Below are 23,544 nucleotides of genomic sequence, written 5' to 3' on the forward strand. Positions count from 1 at the left end.
TTTTTCCCCCCTTTTTTTCTAGGCGATCCTAGCAGCTCAGAGGCGAGGGGAGGATGTGGAGACCTCCAAGAAGTGTACGTATCACTGTGTGGTGAGGGGGGGGCAGAGCACTTTCGTGTCTGGATTAACTTTCAGGATAACCCAAAAGCCCGTTTTCTTTTGATTGTATCCATTTCTGTGTTCTAAAAATGGCCTAATGGTGTCATTCTTTAGGGAAACTGGGAGGTCTAAGGAGACCTGCAAAATGAAACGAAGCAGACCTCTTTTCCCATAAGAGCCTTGGCTCAGTGAAGAGCAACTGATGTTAACAATAGGTGTTTAGTCCTCGTTACCTTGCTGAAAGCTTTCAGTTCAAGCTAGCTTCTTCTGCTTGAAGCTTGGTCTGTTAAGCTTCTTTTGCGTAGCATAATCTGAGACAATAGTGGCATAAGGACATATCCTCTGAGCTAAGCCATAGCTGACCACAACTGGGACCTGAAAAAACCTCCAGGCTTCCTGCAAAAGCCAAGGAATGCTTCACTATAACCATCTCTGAATTTCTGCTGATCCAGTCACCCAAATCTGAACTCTGCCTAGAGTCTGGTCTGACTAGCGACTAAAAGGAAAACAGGGGGGCCATTATTGCTGGAGTCTCCTATGAACATGTTAGGCAAATTTGCCCAGCAATGACTTGTGCATAGCAGTTCCTTTCTTTAGCTAGAGAGTTGGACTATGTAACCTCTTTAACAAATTTTCTTTAACAAATTAATATTTTTAGGGATCCAAAGCTACAAAACTTTTGGAAAAGCCTTCATGACAGCGAAACTCTAGATTAAACTCCCAATTTATACAGCTTATTCTTATTGTTGATCATATATATGCTTGAAAATCTCAGTAACTACTCTTTTTTTCTTTTTTTCTTTTTTTTCTTTTTTTTTTACTKTGGCATAGCTCTTTAAAAATTCCCTGTTTTCTGTCTGATGTAAATTCTTATGTTCTCTCCCCTTGGGAAGAGATTATGATAGCTGTGAATAAATAAATAAATGATCCTTGAGCAGGAGAAAATAGAGAATGTTTAAAGTTTGGTCAGCTTAATCAAGAGACTGAATTTCAGTCACTAATGTTAGAGAAGGTATTCTAACTATGACTTAAATATTCTAACTACAATGAGAGCCTCTAGCTTTCCGCAAAACTAAATAAGGTTAGAGTTTATCTTTAAGAGGCATCAGAAAACTGAGCAAAAGCCACATTCAGGCTGCCTTGTAACCAAGCAAACAAGATAAAAGTTCATATAGTAAATCCCCCAAGCTGTAACAAAAACTTGCGGATCTGGAGTTAAGTTTGGAGATAATGTAAAGAAAGGGAAGAGTTCTGAATGACTGTGTTTAGACGTCAGCCTTTAGCAGGATTAAGATAACATGTTCTCTGATCTGCAGTTGGCAGGATCTTGTTGAGGTTGATGCTGATGTTGGCATGTTAAAATGCTGAAAATTCGCTGAGATCCTGGGCAGCTGAGTGTTCAGAACAAGCACTTTGATACTTTGTTGTGCAGCTCTGAGCCTTGTTTTGTTTGTTCTTGTTTTTTGTTCTTACTTTGAATGGTAGGGGCAGCAGGCCAAAACAAACAACACTTTATTACAAAGAACACAGCCAAGCTAGACCGAGAAACAGAAGAGCTGCACCATGACAGAGTTCCCCTGGAGGTGGGCAAAGTAATCCAGCAGGGTCGACAGAGCAAGGGCATGACACAGAAGGACTTGGCCACAGTAAGTATTGCCCAGTGTTCTCTGATGTCTGCTCCGGCCTTCTAGAGGAAGGGTCTAGGCACCTCTGGAGGGGTGAAGATAGACACCTTTTTTTCTGTTTCTTCAGGGATAGCTGCAGTGGATGGTATCACAAATTGGAAGTTTGGTGAATGTAATGTCTTTGCCAGATCCCCGGGCAAAATTAGTAACCTAAAAAATAGCTCAGGGATTTATCTGTGCAACCTTTGTACATCTGCTTAGAGACTGAGCAGTGTTATGGCTGATGAGCTGCTGGGAGGCTTCCCTCCCCCTCCCCCCCATCACATCAACTTAGCATTGACACAAGGTTTTTTTGTCCCATCTGTGTCTGATACTGCGTTCAGAAGCTGGTTGCTGTATTAATGAACTGCAGTATTTAGTGTTATTGTTCTTTCTGGGAGACTGAGAGAAGTAGAAGTCTGTCTTTGATGGGTGTCACCACCCCTGTAACACTTGAACACTGGAAGGAGGGGAAAGAGTGATGATGGAGTAAGCCTATACATAGTGCTGTCTCTTCCAATCCTGGCATGATTGTAGGCTGTCGCTTATTAGTGTAATAGAGTATTTGGGGTTTGGTTCTGAATGTTTACTGTTTATTGTAACCAATTGTGCCAATTGGTTATTGTGCCAATGTTTGAGGCACCTTTTTATTTTTATTTTTTTTTATTTTTAGAAAATCAATGAAAAACCACAAGTTATTGCCGACTATGAATCGGGAAGAGCAATCCCCAATAACCAGGTTATGGGCAAGATTGAAAGAGCCATTGGTAAGTTAAGGAAGTAGACTTCAAAAATAACAAAAATGTTTTCAGTGTTTAAGAAGGATGTTTTGGTTTAAGTTATTTCTACTTTCTGTGGCAGGAGCAGTAGCTGACTGTAGGTTATTATGGGTGGGGTATCATTAGGCCATGTTCTGATAATACCTGGATCTGCTGACTAAAACAACTGAAAGCTCTCGTTCTCTCTCCCCCTTCCCCCCCATCTTTATGTATGGGGCAGTGCCCTGGGGATCTCCTTTGTACTGTCCTCCAAAAATCAGAGATATGCTGAGACTATTGAAGGACTGATGTTAACTCAGTGAAGTATCTTGCAATCATTAGTGTTTACATGGATATCCTAGGCCTGTCCAGATATTTTCTAGGAACATAGTCAATGCACAAGCAAGACTTAGAGCTTTCTCTGTAACTGGTCTGATGCTCCTACAGACCAAAGTAGGATTCTTCCTAAATCTTGTCCCTTGCCCTCTTTTTTCAATGTTCTATTATAGGTTTATTTCCTCAGTTTTTGCTATCAGGTGAATGATCATAAGAGCAGATGATGAAGGCTGTCTTTTCTGTCTTATTCCAGGCCTTAAGCTGCGTGGGAAAGACATTGGAAAACCACTCGAAACTGGCCCCAAAGGGAAATGAAAACAAAGCCTCGAAATCAGTTTGTTCAGACTGATCTCGTCTGGCTGGTTTCCTTAACCACCAGAATCTCTCATCGTATTGCCAAGCTGAACAAGAGGGATTCAGACTTGCTTTGGGGGGGAAATCTGCAGAATCTGTACTTGCTGTAAAAAGGCAACCTTAAAGAAGCGATTTTCCTGATTTTGTTTTTCCTTCCTCCTTTCCAGAGATTGAGGAACTAAACTGAAAAAATACTGCATCTAATTTGCCAGAAAACATGTGCRTCTTGGTGTTTAGAAGCAGCTAATGTTAAGACACTTGGGGTGATCTGAAATGAGATCATTTAATTAGAGCAATTTTGGGGGAGGGTTGGATATATTATATATAAATAGTTTGGGAGAGTTGGGGGTTGATCAGTGTCTGCATTTGAAATGAATGACTCAGTCACTGCATTGCAATGACATTTTTGTTTGTTCCTTCCAGCCTGTTTTAAAGAGATCTATAATAAAGTTTGATACCCTTCAGTTGCATGGGGTAGTCACTGCCTGTTCACCAGCTGGTAGTATAATGTTCTGTTGGACATGAGTGGTGCTGTAGCACCCTCTTTCTTCTAGAAATATAATTAACAGCACAACCTAAAGCATTTGGGATAAGACTGCTTTTTCACCAGTTTCTGGTGTTGTCACAACCTTCCTAGCTGCTCTGTTTCTTTCCCTGTAGACTAGGACTGCAGCTTTGGCTTACATCCTGGAGATGAAATCAATGCTGTGTTTCTTATCTTGTGCAGGAAAGGTGAGTAGAGTCTCTGTCGAGTTCTACAGAGCCAGGCTGATGCAAAGACAATCGAGCATTTATATGAAGCCAGAACCCTCCTTATCTCTTTTTTTTGTAACTCTTACCCAGCTTGTTGCTACAGAAATACAGCTTAGCTGAAAGGCTTGTTTCCCTTCCTTTGGGTGGCACCACCAAGACGGGTGCAAATGTTGTAGGTTAAAGAATCATGCTTGATGTGACAGTTTGGCATAATATAAGTGGGACAGAGCTGAAGAATAGTCTGTATTAGGGTAATAGGAAGATAGGCTCCTGTCACAAAACAGGAAGGTGGCAAGCCACGTTCCCCTGCAAATAAGCTACTGAGGTTTTTGAAGAGCAGACTTGCGAATGGGCTACTCACCTGCACAAAAGCAGAACTGATTCGTCTACCTTTGAACTTATGTTGCAGGTTTGGCTATGGGTTGCTCAGGGCAATAGTATTAAATAGGTTTCAAAAGCTGGGGGGAAGAGGGATCCTTGGCTTAGGGTTTCCTCTGATGGCCTGTGGCCTGGCTGCAGAGATCCAGAGTTCTCTGGCCGAAAGCCTAGCTTGTCCTTCAGGAAACTTTTATCTCTTTCAATGACATTTAAATACAAATTATCAAGGGTCCTTGAAACAAGTATGGGCAGTTCTGTGGTAGGTGAGTACCCATACAGATGGGTCAGGGCTGTTCTCTGGCCTCAGCCATGTGATGTTACCACCTGCTCTGCTCTCTTCCCTACCTCACACCCCCCTCCTCCTCCCCAAACACAAACAGCTGAAGCACTGTATTCCTCACCATGGCCATTTTGTGCCCTGGCAGCTATTGGACTTGTTTTCTTGTGTTCTGTGTGGGGAGTCCTGAAGTGTGGGAAATGGCTCATGCCACATCAGCTGATCTTCCTCCCATCCCCAGCAGTGGTGCAGGAGTGTGCTCAGACCCCTTCCATTTGAGAAATTTGCTATTGCCAGGATCCTGCTCTCCTCAGAAAAGGACGACCACTCCTGCTGCAAGATCCTTCTGTTAAGCGTTCGTGTTTGTCAAAGCACAGGCACTTAAAGATGTYTCAGTGCAGTACAGAAAGTTTGTATTACACAACAGTACTTTTCCCAAGGTCTTGGAGGTAGTGGAGGAAGCAGCACTTCTCTCTTTCCCAAGCTGTGACCTTGTCTTAAGTGCCTACTGCAGCTTTTTATTTGATAGGCATGATGTCAGACAGCAAGAGTACCTTTGAGCCAGACTAGGCTGCGGGAGTGTGAGGTCTTGCTGAAAGATGCTCTGTTCTGTATGCAGTTAATGGGCACAAGGTGGCAATTAGTGGTGTTGGCTTAATCTTTCAATCTTCATCCCCCTCCTTTGGCAGTGGAGTTATAGTGACCTTGTCCTGTAAAGAAGGATGAACATAAATTGGTTGTGATCAGCATAGGCTGTATCTCGTAGGAAATATATTGACCTCTTTCAGGTTGTAGAGGGGAGAACCTGTCTGCCAGCACACTTTAATCCCAACAAATAAACAGCCTGAAGAGGCCAAAAGGGCTCCATGTCCTCTTTTGGGATCAGTCCTGGAATGGCTGCAAGAGGTCAGTGTTTCTGTCCCAACAGCTCTGCTGGGGACTAGATGGCACCAAACTGGGGGAAGGAAACCAAATGTTGTTTAAGCTGTCACTGAAGATTTTAAGTTGCTGAATAGAAGAGGATGAGCAATATTTGCAGGACCTTCTCACTGGCAGTGCACTGAGGAGAGGTCACAGCCTCAGCTGTTTCTGGAGCAATCACCTGATGGCATCAGCAACATTTCTAGGTCAGTCCTACAACTTGGGAGTCACTCATTTGCTGGCTATCAGATAAGAAGCAGAGGCCTTTGCACCTTTCTGATGTGTTTGCAGACTGTGGACTGACTGGGGGGGCCTGTCAGGAATTGCTGAACTTTTAGAAAATGCTGTTTCAGTGCCTGCCGATGTGCTGGCTGGAGCAGCTGGGCAAACGGAAGAGCCCTTCCCACCCATCCTGATGGTCAGGGCCAACTCCTTACATCTTGAAAGGTGATGTTGTCAAAGCCCTGGGGTGCGCTGCTCTCTGCTGGCATCCTGCTCGCTTGCCCTCTCCTCTTCAGCAAGTAATGGCCTCCTGCCGCTACCATGACCAGGACTATGAGGGCCAGGAGAAGGCCAATCACCACCTCTGCCACAAAGCTGCTGGAAGACTTCTCTGTAAAGGAAAGGAGATGCTACTAGGCCAGACCCATTTCCAGGGAGGGCTGGCTCAGGCACAAGCCCCAGTGCCCTGAGCGATTCAGGGTTAACCCTTCCCATGTTAAGCCAAGCTTGTGCCCTGTCCAGCATATCTCATGGGATCCAGCAGAGCAACTCATTTCCAGTGGCAGTGTCCTGCACTGGTGATGCTCGCTGCATGTTAATTCTGCCAGCAGGGCTGAAGGCCATGTGCACTGAGCCCTTGTTTGCAGCCAAAAAGATGCACTATCAGCCCCTGCTTCCCTCCCATGCCATCAGAATGCATCTGCTGTTCTGGATGTGGCCATCTTGTACCTTCAGCCTCCCCTTGGCCTTCTCAAAAGGCCCCAGGGAGTATAAAATCCTGTGCTCCAAGTGCTGAAACATGAGGTCGGGTGAGCATCTGTGCCCAGCTCTGTTTCGGAAGGCTGGTGGGAGCTGCTCTGTTGCATGAGACCCCAGCACATGCCACCCTGCTGGCGGCTTGCTGGGGCCAGGTGAGAACGGAAAAATGCTGTGCCTCAGAACTGCTGCAACCGTAAACAGCCCCTCACCTTTCCGCGGCATATCTGGGCTGGGATCGCAGCCCCTCCCAACAATGTACACTATGTCATCCAGTGCAATGGTCCCTTTTATCGGCCACGTCCTGGTGGCAATCTCGAAGATGATCTGCAGGAAGACAGGTTGCCGCATGACATTGTGCTGGGAGGGCACCCTGCACCCCATCGCACACCCAGCACCCCTGCTGCAGGGTAGTGCTGGCTGGGGCACGCGGCCCCACTCACCTGGAACTCGCTGGGGCTCTGCACGGGCACAACGCCGCTCAGCCAGCCCCGGCCCTGGTGCCCAGCCGTGCTCCACACCGTGCGCTGCCCCTCAGCACTGTGCAGCCTCACACGCAGCTCCCCACCGGCTGCAACACAGGCGGGGGAAAGGCACCCCCAGCATCAATGCCAGGCAGCCAGCTGGAGGCTCACGGCGAGGAACCGTGCCTTTCCAGCCATGCTGTGCTCTATGGGGAAAGCAGAGCCCACCAGGTTGGACCCTCCCTGCTGCACAGCTGGAGCTGGAGCGGGGGGGGGGGGGGTTTGTTGCAGTTCTTGATTAAGCCCCTGGCTCCCATCATGAGCTCATCTGTGCCAGGAACCTCCCTGGGGACAGTATCTTCCTCCCTGTCCTCCCTACTTGCACTGTGCCTGGGTGCAGCCCCTGCGTGCGGGGCAGTGCTTACAGAGGTGCTCCGGGATGTCCATGCRGTACCAGAAGTGGAGGCAGGAGTCGGTGGTTGCAAGCAGGTGCTGGCTCTCCAGCTGGGCAGCAGTGCCCCCCGGGCCCAGCACGCTGGCATCGAAGTACACGTAGTGACCTGCACAGGCAGGAACAGCGGACAGGGTATCCCTCTGTCCTGCACCCTACTGGCTGCATCCTGCTCCCCTGGGTACCACCCCAAGGCTTGTCCTCCCCAGCTCCTCACTGCCCGTGGGGGCTGAACTGTCCCTCTCAGGGGAGGGGAATGGGATGTAGTGGATCCAGCTGTCACCACCACGTGCTCAGGGCTGGTCACCTGGGGTGCCACCTGGGTGGGTGTCTGCCTGCCATAGGGCGGAGAATCTGTCCTGCTCGGCCTTGCACCAGACCAACCTGGGGCCAGGATGGAGCCGGCAAGGGGGCATGGCTATTAAGGCTGCTTGCCCAGCTCTCTGGGATGCTCCAGGGAGGCAATCATGGATGACTCCATCTATCTCTAGCTCATCCGATCCACATGGCCATGCCAGGATGCCTGGGGGGAGTGGGGGGGGGGGGTGTCCTCCTACCATCCTCTGTGCCCAGGGTGTGATCCTGCTCAGGACCAGGGTATTTGGCAAGGGGGACTCCGCTCTTCCAGCCCCAGGCGAAGCCATGCGGGTTGTCATCTGAGGGGCTGCTCCAGCCACACATGTCCAGCTCAAAGTCACAAGAACCTGGGAAAAAATCCTGGGTGGTGACACATGGGCCATTACAGGCATGGCTGCCTTCCCTCTGCACCCACCAAGTGCCATGGTTCGCCCTGGTCGGCCCCCCGCTTCCCTGGCAGTCACAGATTTGGGCCATGCAAAGCTCAGGGCTGGAGCAGGGTGGCTGGTGGGAGAGATGGGGTGGGTCGGCCCGGTCAGCCTGGGCACCCCAACCCAGCCGCAGTGGGGCCTGAGTGGTGCCCACCATCGTGTCACATGGGCTCTCACCTGGTTCGGAGCAAGCACCATTCCTCACATGCAGATCATCCAGCGCAATGTATGTGCGGTCACCCCCACCTCCCGCTGCCTYGAATATTGCCTGCCGGAGAGGTGGAGAGTGGGGTGCAGGCTGAGGCAGGGCAGCAGCCCCAGCACAGGTGGCACTCAGGACCGGGAGATGCCCGACGCCTGGCACTTGTCCCCAGGAGCCCTGGGGGGGGGGGGGGGGCTCATCACCTGCCCATGCTGGTGTCCCCAGCACCTGCCCCCTTGCCGCAGCCTTGCCTCCTGCAGCCTCCATCCTTGCTGGGATGGGGCGCACCTGAGTGCCCCATGCGGCGGTGCCCAGGACCCTGCCCCACCTCACCCTCCAGTCTCCGTCCGCCTGGATGGTGACCTGGCCACGGTGCCAGGCGCTCCCCTGCATGGCGCTCACAGCAAACAGCTTCCTCCTCTGCGTGCCACTCTGCTCCATGAAGACACTGAGGGAACCTGCCAAAGACTAGAGATGCTGGATGTGCACCCTGGGAATGGAGGGGGGGGGGGTCCTGGAGCGCAAGGAGGGGACCGGTGGGATTGCCATGCCTTGGCACTGGTGGAGTTAATCAGCCTCCTTTTTGCTTGCTGCAGAGCTGGTAATGGGGCCAGCAGGTCTTGTGGACATGGCATCAGCTGGCTTGGGTTTGAGGCCATAGTGACCACATGTTTCTTGATGTTCACCATGTCCTGCTGTTGCAAGGGTCCATATCCTTGCCTGGACACTGCCGGCCACAGGTCCCCACAGGCCAGAGGCAAGAAGTGAGCTTGCTCCAGAAGGCTGTGGTGCTGGGGCAGGGAGCTCATCCCATGGTTCCCACCCCCACAGCAGCTTCCCAAGCAGGACCCAGGAGGCCATGGCACTGGGACAGGGAGCTCATCCCATGGTTCCCACCCCCAACAGCTTCCCAAGCAGGACCCAGAGTCCTGGGCTTTTGCCTTGTTCCAGCGTTCACCACGACATGTTGCTCACCTGGGGCCTCACCRCTCAGCTGGTACCAGAAGGTCAGGCACTGGGCCCACGCGGAGGGCTCGTACAGCTCGGAGGTGAGCACGGCCATGCGCCCCTTGGGCAGGGAGCTCTTGCTGGTGCTAACCAGCATGTAATGGCCTGGGGAGAGAAAAACCCCCRTGCCATAATCCCCCCCATCCCACCCTGCCCATGGCAGGGGACAGCAGGGTCTGCTGGGAAAGCCCCTTAGCAACTGGTTGGGACCACYGGGTGTGGGGAGCTCTGGGTTTGGAGACCCCCAGGTCTGGGGAGCTCAGTGCCCATCTCATGCTCAAGCACCAGCTCGGGGTGGGGAGACCAGGGTGCCCAGCCTGGTGGCCAGCTGGAGGCAAAGGGGCGCCCTTGGCACAGCGGGCCCAGGGCAGGGACGGGGACAGGCACAGGGATGAGGCAGGGCCAGGGCCAGGGCCAGGGCCAGGGCCAGGGTGGACACTCAGGGCGGGCAGCAGGGCTCCCCCAGAGCCCCGGCAAGCCCTGGCCCCGCTACCTGCGGCCGTGCTGGTGGTGTGGTCAGCCGGCGGGCCGGCGGTGGCGGCGCCCGTGCCGTTGCTCTGCCGCAGCCAGGTGGGCTGCCCGCCGGCCACCAGCCCGCAGGTGCCGGCCTCGAAGGAGCAGGAGTCCTGGGCGCCGCAGGGCCCCGCGCGCAGCGTCACGTCGTCCAGAGCCGTGTCGCCCACAAAGCCATCGCGCAGGGCCTCAAAGGCCAGCTGGGGGGGAGACGCCAGCTTGAGAAGCAGCCCGGCCCCGAGGGGGCACGCAGAGCTGGGGGCATCCCCGCCGCCCGTCCCGCCAGCCTGGGGCGCCTCTGCGGTGCCTCACCCGGTACTTGCGCTGTCCCTCGAGGCCGAGCGTGGCGAAGCCCCGGTGCCACCCGCTGCCCTGAGCTCCCCTCCTGGTCCACAGCACCGTCTCCTCCTCTTCCTCGCGCTTCAGCTTGAGGCTGAGGGTGCCTGGGTGGAGGGGAGCGCTGGGGAGCCGCGGGGCAGCCGTCCCGGTGCTCCCGCTCTGGCGGCTCTCATGGGGGCCGCATCCAGGTGCGCGGACCTTGCCCTCCATCCGCGCCCCCACGCTGGGCCCTTCCCGACCGCGCGGTCAGCGGGAGCCTACCGATCTGTGGGCCGGCCATGCGGTACCAGAAGGAGAGGCACTGCTCCCCGGCGGCCGGCGGCTGGTAGGAGGTGATGAGCTGCGCCCGCTGCCCGCGGCTCCCCGGCGCGGCGGGGTCCGCGGCAAGGAAGTACCCTGGAGAGGTGGATGGAGGGGGGCAGAAAAAGGCGTGCTGCCCACCGTGCCTCCATCCAGCCCGCGTTGCAACGCCCTTCGTCTCGCCGCCTCCCAGCCCCAGGGCCGCCCCGGCCAAGCTCGCCCAGCGTGCTTGGGGCTGCTGGGGGACCTGCCAGGCCTGCGGAAGGCTGTGGGGTTCCCGGGGGGCTGTCGGGAGCAGTGTGGTGGCCGAGGGCCTGGCCCCTTACCCGAGCCGGTGGTGTGGTCGGAGCCCTGCCCCTGCCCTGTGCCTCGGACCCATCGGAAGTCACTGCGCTGATCCTGGTACCAGCCGCACATGCCCGTCTCGAAGTTGCAAGACATCTCTGGCCAGGGAGAGAAGACCACGGCGAGGGCTTATGGATGAAGCACCCCAAAAGCAAGTAGGCCCCCAAATGTGTTTTTTTGCCCCTGCCTCAGCCCGTCTGCTCACCCCCTGACCCGCTCCCTGGGTTTGCCCCATGCACCTGGGGGAGGCGAGTGCCAGCGGGCAGGACACACGATCGGACCATGCTCCTGCACCCATGGCAGGGCTCAGCCCCATCCCGGCGGGACGGGGACACGGTCACCAGGCAGCCACCGTGGGAGCAGCACCCACCTCCTGGGAGCAGCACTCGCCTCCCGGAGGTCTCCTGCCCGCAGCCTGCCCTCCCTCCCCGTTCGGCAGCTGCTGGCACCGGCGCGTGCCCCCGTGTACCTGCAGCCTCCGGAGGAGCAACGCTGGGGTTGCAGTGCACAAAAGTCACGTTGTCCACTGCCACGCTCGCCRTCTCGCGCAGATTCACCTGCCCGAGCAGCTCGACCTGGGGGACAGGGAGCTGGTGACACCCGGCCCTGGGGCTCCCTCGCCAGCCCCTGGGAGCCGGCAAGGTCCCTGCTGCTGTCCCCAGGACAGAGCCGTGCTGGGCTGGGCGCCSCTGGGACACCGGCTCCGGTGCCACCCCGGCGCGTGGGCCCGGGCCGGTCCCCAGCGCCCCAGCAGCGCATCCCCTGCCCGCCGGCGTTACCTGGAAGGGCCAGGCTCTCTCCCCCAGCGGGACGCTGGCGCGCTGCCAGGCCGCGCTGCCATGCCCCCGTGCCTGCCAGGCCAGCTGGGTCGTGCCTGCGGCGTGATCGGCCACGCTGACGGCGAGGAAGCCTGCGTGAGGGGGACRGTGCGGAGTGGGGCAGCGACCCGCTGGCCCCAGCAGCGTGATGGGGCGGCGGGGCTGGGAGACGCAGCAAAGCCAGGYGGCGGTTTGCAGGGGGATCTGCCCTGTGCCGATCTGGGGGGCAGCCCAGGGCCAGACCGGAGGGGTTTTACCTTGGTGGTCACTGGGGATGCGGTAGCTCATCTCCATGGCGCAGGCGGGACCGGATRGGCCCAGCAGAGGAGTGCGCGCCTTCGCAGCGGTCAGCATTTGTCCTGCCCCGCTCTGCAGGGCCAGGAAAGCCCCTGGGCAAGAAGACACGGCAAGAGGTCAGGGTCTGCATCCCTGCCAGCACCCCCAACACAAGCACCCCACTGTCAGCACCCTCCCTAGGCAGTGCTGTGCACCACCCTGTCCCTTCCCGTGATGGTGCCCGCTCTCCTGATCAGCCGGAGCAGGAGCAGGGGGTCTCTGTGGTCTGAGAGCCCCCACGGCACTGGGGACTAGTAAGCATCATCTCAGCAACTGGCAGGGTCTCACCTGCTCCCCCAAGGGTGGTGTCTGCAGGCTCGGTGGCTCTCTGAACCCCCCAGCGCAGCTGGCCCACACTGACGTCGTGCCAGCCACCGGCCCCCTCCTCAAAGGTGGTGGCTCCTGCAAAAGTCAAGCTCTCAGTCCCACTCCGGTGGTTCCTGGGGCTACGAGAGCCCCAGGGGCTGTGTGGGCATCAGCGTCCCCTGACAGCACCCTGGGCGGGTGAGGTGCCCCGGGCCAGCCCCACCGCCTGGCTCCTGGGAGCCCAGGCGTGAGCATCAGCGTGGGAGGATGGCTCACCAGCCTGCAGCCAGAGGGCTGGTGGCCTCAGGGTGGTCTAAGTCACCCTGGGGTGCCCGGGCAGGGCGGTGGGGAGCCGGGATGCTCGCGATCGGCCGGGGACCCTCACCGCAGCGCTTCTCATCAGAGCCATCGGCACACTGCTCAGCAAAGTCGCAGGCCTGCTTGGCGCTGATGCATTGCCCGCTGTCGCAGGCAAACTTCTCAGCTGCGCACGGGCCTGCAGGTTCCCGGTCTGGCAGGGTTATCTCGGGCTTTTCTGATGGCAAAACAGCGCAGGTCACGGGAGCCGGCTGGGCCACTCAACCAGCATGAGGCCAAACCCCGACCTCGGCAGCATCACCCCTTTGCACCCCGGCCAGGGCTGCAGCCTCTCCGGGCCTCCCCACGGCCCCTGCCCCAAGCATGGCCCTTGTCCCCAAAGGACCACRGTGAACACCAGCGGGGACATGGCTGCGAAGCCCCAGCGACTGCCCTCTGCAAGGGCTGCTGGTGCCTCACAGCAGCTCTGTCCCCACAGCAGGTTGCTGCTGGCCCTGAGCGTCTCTGCAGCCTTGCCCTGCCTGGCCTGCGGTCATCGAAGGAAGGGGACCTGGGGGGTGGCAGTGACACCTGGGTCCGTGACACAGTTTGGGCAGGAAGTTTTGGGGAGGGGGGAGAAGAGAGCGTCACAGTTGCAGGACAAGGACGTYCAGGCAAGCTGGGGTTTGGGATCCAGGGTGTTTGCCATCTTGCACCCCAGCATGGTTATGGTGACAGCTGGGGGGACAGGCAGACCCTGAGGCAAGTTCTTTGGACATGGTGACACGGCCAAAAGATGTGGGGAGTTTTTAGGGGGGCTCAAGGCTGAAAGTCACTGCCCCAAAGCAGGGGTGGCACGGATCCCAGCTCTTGCACTCACCCTGCTCCTCCTTGCAGCCTGGGGAGAGGATCATGTCATCGAGGGCCACGGTCCCCGTGCCACCAGCCACCCCTTCAATCAGCACCTGCGGGGCAAGCATCCGCTGCAATGCCAACGCGGAGTCTCCCAGGTCCCGAGGGGGCTGCCTGGTGCTGCGGCGCTGGCAGGGATGCCAGGGCTCCGGAAAATGGAGAGAAGCCCCCAGGGGGACGCGTGGCTGGGTCAGGGCAGGCGGCACAGCCAGGCCCTTTGGGCAGAGCGGGGGACGATACGGGGGGGCCCGCGGGCCGCTCGCCCCCAATGCGGGGCCAGCCCACCTTGAAGGCCTCCGTCACATTGAACTCCACTCTTTCCCGGACCCAGTAGGCGCCCAGGTCCCCCGTCCGCTCCCTCAGCAGCGTCTTGGTGGAGGCAGTCACGTAATAAATGCTGAGGCTGCTGTTGGCTGAGCCGTGGAGGTGGCAGTAAAGCACGAGCTGGAAGCAGAGAGGGGAGGTGAGAGGCAGCGAGGGCCGGGCAGGGATACGCAGCCCCTCGCAGCCCCACGGCATCCCAGTGGGGCTGGAGGTGCTCAGCAATTCCTGGGGCTTCCAGCCCTGTTCCCTGACTCTGTACACCCCCCCCTCAAAACCCCTCCATCCGTCCCGAGCAAAGGGGGCAGCCCCAGCCCTGCGCAAGGGGTCCCTGCCGCTGGGGACCTCACCACCTGCCACCGCGCGCGGGCAGCGGGGGCCCCGAGCCGCCACTTACAGAGCAGGAGTCGGTGGCCTGGAAACTGGGACTGCTCAGCCTGGCTGCCCCGCTGGCCCCGGCCGCCGAGGCGCCGCCGACGCGGAGGAAATAACCTGCGGGAGACACCGGGTGAGCGGCCGCCAGCCCCGGGCAGCGCTACGGGAGCGGAGCGCGGCGGGATGCCCGCAGCAAATGCCCTGGGAAGGCAAGCAGGGGCCAAAGAGGGGCCGCCAGGAGGAGTGAGGGGGGCCGCGGGAGCCGGGGGCATCTGGGGCTGCCACCGACGGGGYGAGCCCTGTCCTGCGGGCGATCTGCTCACGGGAGCGATGTCCTGGGCTGCACGTGCAGCACCGTGAGCATCGGGGCCCTGCTCCCAGCCCTGGCGCGGGATGGGGTCGCGTCTCTCCACCCTGGAGAGCTTGGCTTTTAATTTGGGACTCCTGGCATTCAACAAGGGGCTGTTTTCTTGCCGAGAGGAGGAAAAACCCTGGGGCTCGGGCATGTCCCGGCGGGAGCAGGGAGGGCAGCTGGCTTATCTGCGTCCCCTGGGGGCTGTGAGGTTTCCAGCCTCGTTGCAAAACCTCTCCCGGCGGAGCCGGCAGCCGCTCCGTGTTTACAATTGCTGTTTTCCCAGCAGAACCTTACACCGAGCCCGGACCCGCTGGTACCGCAGGGGCACTTCCGCAGCAGGCGCCCGCCGGCCCTGCGAGGCTGAGGCCAGCCAGGGAGGGTGCTGGGACTCCCCAGCACCGAAGGAACAGGCCCCCGGGACCCCCGCAGCAGGGTACAGTGCCTGCTCCCGTACCTGCCCTGCTGCTGTTGCTGTGGTCGCGGGTAGGGAGGCCATAGGCGACCCCCAAATTCACGCTGGCCTTCCTCTCCCACGCCGGCTGCCCAGCCTCCGCCTCCCAGAGGCACAAGTCTTGCTCGAAGGTGCAGGCGTTGAACTGCTCTGCAGAGGGAAGGAAGTGGTGACCCAGGGATGGGGGGGTCCCCAACCCTCGCCCCCCACTTGGGGAGTCTCCCTGCCAGGAATTGGGCAGACGTCTCCCCTCTGCAATGCCCTCCGGGAGCTTTCCCCCCCGCTCCAGCCCCGGCGGGGCTGGCGATGCTCACGGCACTGCGGCGCGGCCTCGTCRGAGCCGTCCCCGCAGTCATCGGTGCCGTCGCAGAAGCGGTCCGGCGCCACGCAGGAGCCTCGCTCGCATTCATTCTCCTTGGCCTCGCAGACCTGTCTGCCCGGCTCTGGGGGCACGGGGGGCACCGTCAGCTCCCCTCTGGCCTCCGCGGGGCCCCCCGGCACGGGAGAGCGATGCTGCAGCACGGCATCATGGTCCCAGCCGGGGCGCCGGAGACCCCACACCCTGCTCCATCCCGCCTCTGGTTTCCCTGTCCAGGGGGAAAGTTTTCTCTGCCCACCCCACGTCCCAGCGGTGGGAGAGCTCCTGCCAGGGCCACGTGCAGACGCAAAGCCCAAACCCACCCCCCCAGCGGCTGCCCGCTTGCATCCCGGCCCATGGGAGGGACGCAGGGGCGAGTGGACCGTGTCTTACGCTGCAAGCCGCAGTTCCTGAAGCTGATGTCGTCCAGCACCAGCTGCATCCCACGCATGGGCGATGGCGTCACGGAGAAGGTGAGCTGCCAACGAGAGCCCGAGGGTTGGCGGGAGCCGAGACTGCCCAGCGCGCCCAGGGCTCAGCCACCCCAGGCACCCCGAGGGCTGGGGAGGGTGGCCCGGCATCTTCCCTGGGGGCACAGAGCACCCGGGAAAGGACAGCCACCAAGTGCCCCCTGGGGTCCCTTGCTCCCTGCAGCCCTCGGAGCCCAGCTCTGCTGCTCGCCGGCGCTCCCCGAACTCCTCAAGCCGCAGCTTGCCCAGCGCAGCCCTGTCTCACCTGGAACGGCCCCGCCGTCCGGCCCGGGTAGGCCACCAGCTCATGCCAGCCCTCGCCTCCAAGCTCGGGGCTCCGCCACAGCTCCACRGTCTCGTCCTTGGCTGCCAGGGCCAGGCGCAGCACCGGCTGCTCCGTCCGGTTGAGCCCTGCAGGGATTGCGGAGACRTGTCCGAGCGCCCCGGCGACGCCTGCCCTTCGCTCCGCGGCAGCAGCTCGAGCGCCGCCAGCTCTGGGGGATGGGACCAGGATGCCTGGGTCCTGCCGGACGCTGCTTTTGGGGCGTAGGAAAGGCGAGCGGGATGGCGGGGACCCACCTCTGGGTGCCGGCAGCTTTCTGGGTCAGCAGGAGCAGTGCTGGGGGGGAGTTGGCCCCATCCCACCCTGGTGCCCCCCATCGTGGCTTTGTGGCACCCCGAGCCTGGCCATGCCCACCACGGGTGTCCTGGTGCACTCACCGCTTCCCGAGAGGTGATACCAGGCCCGGATCTCGCACGTGGCGGCTGCTTCCCGCATCACAGGCGACCRGAGCCAGGCTGTGGCCGGGGTCTTTCCCGGGGGATCCGCTGCAGTCAGGAACCAGCCTGGGAAGGGCAGAGAGGGGATGTGTCCCTGTGGGGTGGTACCAGAGCCGCAGCCAGCACCATGCTGCTCCTCACCGGCTCTATCCCTTGCAGCCCGGCTGGGGTCGGCTGCCCAAGCCAGTCCGCCCCTGCCCGAGCACCCTGGCTCCTTGTCCCCGCAATACGGCACTGGGTGCTCGCCGGCTGAGCGCTGCCCCACTCACCCAGGTCGGTGCCCACGGTGTGGTCCGAGTGGGGCCCTGTGCCCCATGCGGCCAGGCTGGCCCGGGCCAGCACCCATCTGTAAGCCGAGGTGCTCACGTCCTGCCAGCCGCAGTTGCCTTCCTCGAAGTCGCAGGTGAAGGGGGTGCCCAGCACGAGCGAAACCCCGAGGAACCCTGGGGGCAGGCAGACAGGGTGTCAGGGCAGAGCCGGCTCCACCCAGGGCACCTGCACCCACAGCTGGCCCCAGCCCCCCGCCGGATCTTTGGTGCCCCCCGCTCCGGTGCCTGCGCTCATCCCTGGGCAGGTCCAGCGGTGCCAGGGGGCTGAGCCCTGGCGAGCGGGGCAGGGACCCTGCAGGGTGGCGGGCACCCACCGCACTGGTTCTCATCGGAGCAGTCGCCGCAGTCGCACACGAAGTTGCAGAGCTGCTCGGCCGGGCTGCCGCAGCTGTTGACCGYGGTGGAGGCGCCGGAAAGGGCAGCCCTGCCTAGGAGAGAGGAAGGGGGTGAAAGCCCTGAACAGACCCCACCGAGGCACCCGAGGATGCTGCTGTGACGGAGGGGATGTTTGTCTGGGGTCCTCAGCCCGGGAACTTGCTGGGGGAGCTCCAGGCTCTCAGAGGCATCGGCCCTTGGATGGGACCTTCCACCACTGCCCCAGCATCCTGTGGGGCTGGCAGCCAGGCATTTTGGTGGGGTTTGCAGGAGAAAAGCGAGATACCCCGAAGCCTGGTCTACACGCTCCACACTCCGCTTCTTCCTCCAGGGCCAGAAACTCATGGCCCCTTTCACAGCAGACCTTGCGTTTTGGCATCTCCCACTTGCAGCACGTTCTCCCCATGCTTGGGAGGCAGCCCAGCACAACGATTACAGCTAGAGCCTGCTGGGCTGCAGGACAAGGCCTCCCGAGGAAACGGTGCTGTTTCCAGTCTGGTCGCTGTCGTATTGCATCCCCACTCCGTGTCTTGGCCCCCGTGAAGGGTGGGAGCCGTGTGGCCTGTTGCGCCTGGGCTTGGGTGTTGCTTTCAGGTGGGATCTGGCCACAACTCTCTGTGCTCCYGCCAGCACATTGCCCTGAACACGTGTCCTCTCCGAACACCCCTGCAAATGCTCCTCCTGCCTGGGGGGGCTCAGCCTCACCCATGGCTGGGTGGGTCAAGCCATCTGGACATGCCCTTTGCAGAGAGCTGTCCCAGGACCACATGAGTTGTGGGAGATGGGCTTTGAAATGGCCTGCTCATCCTGACCCACAGGGGAGCATTTGGGGGAAAATGGAAAAATTTATGTATTTCCTCCCCATGCAGAGCAAAGCCATCAGCGATACCCAGACGGAAGCCAGCTTGCGTTCCAGGCGGCTCCAGCAATCACCAGCCCTTAAAGGAGTGGGGAATCCTGGTCTGACCTTTGCGAGCAGAGCCCCGAGGGGCGTTTTGCCAGGCCGTATTTGCCCTGGTCCCCCGCAGCACTGCTGGGGGGGGGTCAGTCCAGTCGCCCCAAAGCTGGCAAAGCCCCAGCAATGCTGGGGGAAGGAGAAAACTCCTCCGCTGCAAACAGGTGATGCAGAAGCCTGGATACTGCCTGGCAATGCAGCATGTTTTCCACCCTTCTCCTTGGAGGGCAGTGGGCCTCATCCTGCCCAAGCCAGRCACCGGAGCATCTGGTCCTGCAAAYACCCTGCGCAACCATCGCACCAGCACATTTCCCCATACGGTTGGGAATCCAGGCGGCCCCGTGCTGGGGAGGGATAGACCGAACCAGCTGGCACCGTGCCCTYTCCTCTCCCCATGGTGTGACCCTAGACACAGCCCCAGCTTGGGGCACGACTTACCCAACAGCGTCAGGACCAGGAGGACCGTGCGCCCAGACATCGTGGCCTCCGGGCCGCAGTGAGGGCAAAACAGAGCTGGGAGACGCAAGGGGCAGGCAGAGGAGGCCCCGCTGCGAGCCAAGGGCTGGAATCTGCTCCCAAGGACCTGCCACACTTTGGACTTCAGCCCCGCTGTTATCTGTGCTGCTGTGCTTACGCTTCCTGAGCTATCCCATTCCCCAGCCGCAGGGTTTATGACGAGGAATTTCTCCTGGCTGGGACAGACCACCCACAGTCCCGCAACCTGGCACTGCTGGGAGCATCACATGGGGCAAGCTGGCAACCACCGCTCTGCAGGGTTGTGTCACCTGGGGAAACCTTCAGTTCCTTTTCCTACCAAACCCCTCTTCTTCAACCCCATTTTCCAACCAGGCCAAGAAACAGGGTGCCAGCAGCATGCAGGGTGGCTGGGCGAGCAGGGGAGAGCCTCTGGGTGCAGGCAGGCAGCAGGGTGCACCCCAGCTGAAAAGGGCAGCTGGGCCTGGGGGGTGGGAATGGGTTTGCAAGAAGCAGGCCCAAGGCAGGAAAGGCTTATAAGCAGGTCATGGTCCCTGCCCAGCAAGTGTCATCTGGCAGGGCACTGGCAGCTGGCCCTCACCGCTGCCTCCACCACTTTGCCTGACAGATGTTCCTGCATCCTGGTACCCAGGCAATTGGGGACCTCTGCAAGCTCCTGGGGGTGGATGAGGCACATCTACCAAGGGGGCACAGCTCTAGAACCACAACCTGATCTCCTGCGGGGAGCAACCCAGGCCGAGCTCAAAGACACACCATTCTGCCTGCAAGAAAGCATTGCTCAGTGGTTAGAGCCCGGTGCTGCGCCACAAGCTGGGTGCTCCAGCCTGGCAGACAACCGCTGCCTGTTTCCCCAGCTGGGCAGGGAGAGCTGCTGCCAGGGTGCATAGGGGCTGACACTACCATAACAGAGCAGCCCTGACTCTGCCTGCCAGCAGCCCCAGGGTCTGGGGGACAGGAGACAGGCTCCTGTTGCACAAATCTGAGCGCAGAGATTTCCTCCCTGCTAGCAGATGGCCTTGGACACCAGATTACAACTCAATTGCGTCAGGCGTAGTAAAACACAGGGTTCGACTCTTTCCCCCGCACCAGCCTGGGTCAGGTCATGCCGGGATGAGCAACCCTGCGCCCTCACGTGGAGCAGTCACCCAAGCCCGGCATGTGCTGGAGCCTGGCAACACCTGCTGGCAAGTGCTCGGGGTCAGCGCAAGCCTCCCCAAAGGCCAGTCCTGCAGGTAAGCTCAGTTCTGCTAAGCTGGCCAGAAACCTAAGCCTCTGCTTGGGAGTGCTTCCAGCCCAGTTGCACACACCAAATTTTCTGACACAGGGAAGCTGGCATGCAGCTGCCCCGCAGGTGCTTTGCTCTGCTCCTGCTACTCTGTCTCCCTCTCTGCATAATTCAAACCTCCCTGCCAGGAGCTGTAGCCAGCACCCCGCCCCCAGACAAAACAACCATGCAAAGGGCTGGGGCAGTGCTCCCAGGAAAGCTCCCTGCTCTGTCCCTTGGATTTCAAGGAGGGGAGCCAGCAGCCAGCACAAGGCAAGCAGGTAGCCGAGCAAAGGCCACCTGCACCCTTCCTTGGCCCCTTCTATTTGAGGACACAAGTTTGCTGCTCCTCTTGCATTGGATTTTCTGTAGCAGCACAAAGCCATCAGCCGGGGAGGAAGGCGATGCTGGCTTGTGGATGACTCTACCAGGTAGTACCAGACACAACCCATGCTTGGAGGAATGGATCAAGTTCCTTGGCYATCACATGGCCTCCCTGAGAGGTAAACAGGAGGCTGGCTGAATTGCTGGGCTCAGAGGATTATGATCAGAGGCACAAAGTCCAGCTGGAGGCCAGCTACTAGTGGGTGTCCCCCAGGGGTCAATACTGGGGCCGCTTCATTAATTAGTTGCATGATGGGACAGAGCACACCCTCAGCAAGTGTGCAGGTGATACAAAACTAGGAGGAGAGACTCATAAACCAGAGGGTTGCACTGCTGTTCAGAGGGTCCTCAACAGGCTGGAGAAATGGGCCAACAAAAAACCCATGAAACACAATCAAGGGAAATGCAAAGTCCTGCACCTGGGGAGAAAAAAACCCACACAACCAATACAGGCTGGAGGCCAACCAGCTGGAGAGCAGCTTTGCAGAGAAGGACACATGAGTCTTGGTGGACAAGCTGACCATAAGCCAGCAACGTGCCCTTGTGGCAAAGGCCRATGGCATCCTGGGCTGCATTAGGAAGAGCATTGCCAACAGGTTGAGGGAGGTGATCATTCTCCTCTACTCAGCCCTAGTGAGGCCACACCTGGAGTGYGGTATCCAGTTCTGGGCTCCCCACTACAAGAGAGACATGGGGCTACTAGAACGAGTCCAGCAAAGGGCTACGAAGGTGACTAAGGGACAAGAGCATCTCTTATACAAGGAGAGGCCGAGAGAGCTGGGACTGTTCAGCCCAGAGAAGAAATGGCTCAGGGCGATATTATCAATGTGTACAAATGCTTGATGGGGGTGCTGGAGTCAGACTCTTCTCAGTGGTGCCCARTGACAGGACAAGAGGCAACAAGCACAAATTGCAATACATGGAATTCCACTTAAACATAAGAAAAGACTTTCTTCCTTTGAGGTTGGTCAAGCACTGGAACAAGCTGCTCAGAGATAATGTAAAGTCTCCATCCACACAGATATTCAAAACCCATCTGGACGCAGTCTTGAGCAACCTGCTTTGAGCAGGGGGCTGGACTAGATGATCTCCAGAGGCGCCGTCCAACCTCAGTGATTCATTGACATGAAGGTAGACACCAGAGAAGCTGCGCTCCTCCATACTACTAACGTAAATATCTCATCCCCTGCCCTCCCAGGTTTGGATGCCTAACATTCAATAATGTTCAGGGAGTTAGACATCTGAGCACATGCATGATTCTTGGGTGACATTCTCCCAGGCCCAGGAGAGCTAGTACAACACTCAGGGGGGTTTGGTTGACGAGGTCTAGGCACAGCAGATCCATTTTGTCAATAGTGGGCCCAACGTGACCTAGTGCAAGTCCTGGGCACCTGGGCTTAGTCCCTGGCTTTCTTCCCCTTTCACTAGCCTGCAGGGCCGGAGGTGGGTTTGGGCACCATCCTCCCCGGGAGATGTAGTTCTGCCCCTGCTCCTTGGGCTGCAGCTTCCCTCCCGCTGCCCTGGTTTGCTTCCCACCCCATCAGGGTCTGGTTCTGGACCCTAGTTTGCAGGCTGGATGCCAGAGCTCAGAGGCTGGCCCAAGCCCAGGAAGGGGTTGCGAGAGCTGTCACAGTGCTACATCTCACCTCATCTCCCTCATCTCGTGGCAGCAGCAAGCAGCTCATGCAGGGGCACTTCTGCCCCAGATCAAAGTGTAACACCAGCCCTTGGAGAGCCTTGAGTCTTCAGTGACCACCAGTGACAGAAGGGCAGCAAGGAGTCGTGGCTGCCTCTCAGGACACAGGTCCAACCCCAAGCCACCAGCCAGGCAGCAGGCCCTACAACAAAGCTAAGAACATCCCCAGTCCATGAGGTCATCACCATCCAGCAYTGCCCGCTTCCACCAGCCACACATAAGAAATTTGAAGGCACAGGGGCTAAGCTTTAGCAGGTCTTGCCAACTCTGGGCACAGAAGAAGCATCTTCACCAGGGGCTCAGGTGACCCCTCAGACCAGGAAAGGATCAATACCTGATCTGCTCTCACAGGGCATTACAATGATTTATGTCAGATGGCATTCTTGCTAGCAGACATGAGCAGGGCCCCGTTCCACAGCTCTACAGGGGGCAGCAGAAGTTTTATCCCACACCAGGAAGTGTGACAAGATGTTGTCTCCTGTCTGTGCAGCACAGATCCCTTCCCCTGACAGCCATCTGGGGAAGGCAGGGAAGGGAGCAGCACACAAAGCAGCGAGGAAGGAGCAGGGAGCGTGGCTTGCAAAAGACTGGTCCTGAAGCTCAGTCTGCAGCCTGGCATTAGTCAACACCCCCATCCCAATAGATGGGCTGCATGCATGCAGAATCACAACCCAAAAAGCTAAATAAGGGGCTGGGGCCAGGCCCCGGGTTCTCCTGGGAATGTGAGGTGCCCACCAAATCTACCCTTGTATGAGACAGCGGTCTAGCGACCTGTCCAGTCAACCTGACCCATGGACGTCTCCCTTGAGCTCTCCCGCCAGGTGAACACCTACCTGTAAAGCCTCCAGCAGATATTCACAGCCTCTCATGCTCCCCATCCTTCTCACCACAGAAGTACAAGCTAAAGATTAGCTACAAGGGRGATGAACCTCCCTAGATACATGAGCTAGGAAATACCGAGAAGCAGGAGTCAGTGTTGCTTTTCTGGAGGGTTGAAATCAAGGATGTTCTACTTCAGGGTGTAACTAACCACTGATCTGCTTAGGTGGGAACAGGGCATGTTTTTCCAAACCACACTCCCTGACAGCTCAGCCCTTGGACTTCCAAAAGCTAGGGGCAGGAGATAAAGGGATATCRTTGCAGTGCTCCTTCTGCCCAGGGAGTCCGCATACCAACTCTGCCCTTTCCCTTTTTCAGGCATGGGGACCACACTGCTTTCTCCCAGCAGCTTCCTCACAGCTCATTACTTTTGGTCCCAGTTTGCTCAGTTGCCTCCTCTCCAGACAGCACTTCTGGACATCATTGTCCCGGACAATCCTCAGAGCTGGAGGACAAGCAC

General features: G+C 58.4%; 2 protein-coding genes across 2 annotated transcripts; one reads left to right on the top strand and one right to left on the bottom strand.

Moving 5' to 3' along the window:
• The first annotated feature begins 1,577 nt into the window (after positions 1–1,577).
• EDF1 (endothelial differentiation related factor 1) lies at positions 1,578–3,681 on the top strand. Its single transcript, XM_026073369.1, has 3 exons — positions 1,578–1,745; positions 2,437–2,530; positions 3,111–3,681. The coding sequence occupies exons 1-3, from the start codon at positions 1,578–1,580 to the stop codon at positions 3,170–3,172; spliced, it is 324 nt and encodes a 107-aa protein (XP_025929154.1). The 3' UTR covers positions 3,173–3,681.
• A 96-nt stretch (positions 3,682–3,777) lies between these two features.
• Positions 3,778–17,859, bottom strand: MAMDC4 (MAM domain containing 4). Its single transcript, XM_026073367.1, has 28 exons — positions 17,351–17,859; positions 16,977–17,150; positions 16,648–16,773; positions 16,193–16,338; positions 15,851–15,935; positions 15,414–15,542; positions 15,103–15,249; positions 14,316–14,410; positions 13,883–14,041; positions 13,566–13,650; positions 12,774–12,923; positions 12,371–12,484; positions 12,004–12,135; positions 11,708–11,838; positions 11,398–11,503; positions 10,910–11,026; positions 10,545–10,679; positions 10,257–10,387; positions 9,925–10,144; positions 9,399–9,536; positions 8,757–8,881; positions 8,399–8,489; positions 7,991–8,137; positions 7,408–7,542; positions 6,962–7,089; positions 6,731–6,845; positions 5,978–6,153; positions 3,778–5,329 (listed from the first exon to the last, which is right to left on the bottom strand). The coding sequence occupies exons 1-28, from the start codon at positions 17,754–17,756 to the stop codon at positions 5,282–5,284; spliced, it is 3,891 nt and encodes a 1,296-aa protein (XP_025929152.1). The 5' UTR covers positions 17,757–17,859; the 3' UTR covers positions 3,778–5,281.
• Positions 17,860–23,544: the final 5,685 nt, after the last annotated feature.

The sequence above is a fragment of the Apteryx rowi genome, unplaced genomic scaffold (assembly GCF_003343035.1).
Source record: "Apteryx rowi isolate R43461 unplaced genomic scaffold, aptRow1 scaffold_367, whole genome shotgun sequence".
Classification (NCBI taxonomy): Eukaryota; Metazoa; Chordata; class Aves; order Apterygiformes; family Apterygidae; genus Apteryx; species Apteryx rowi.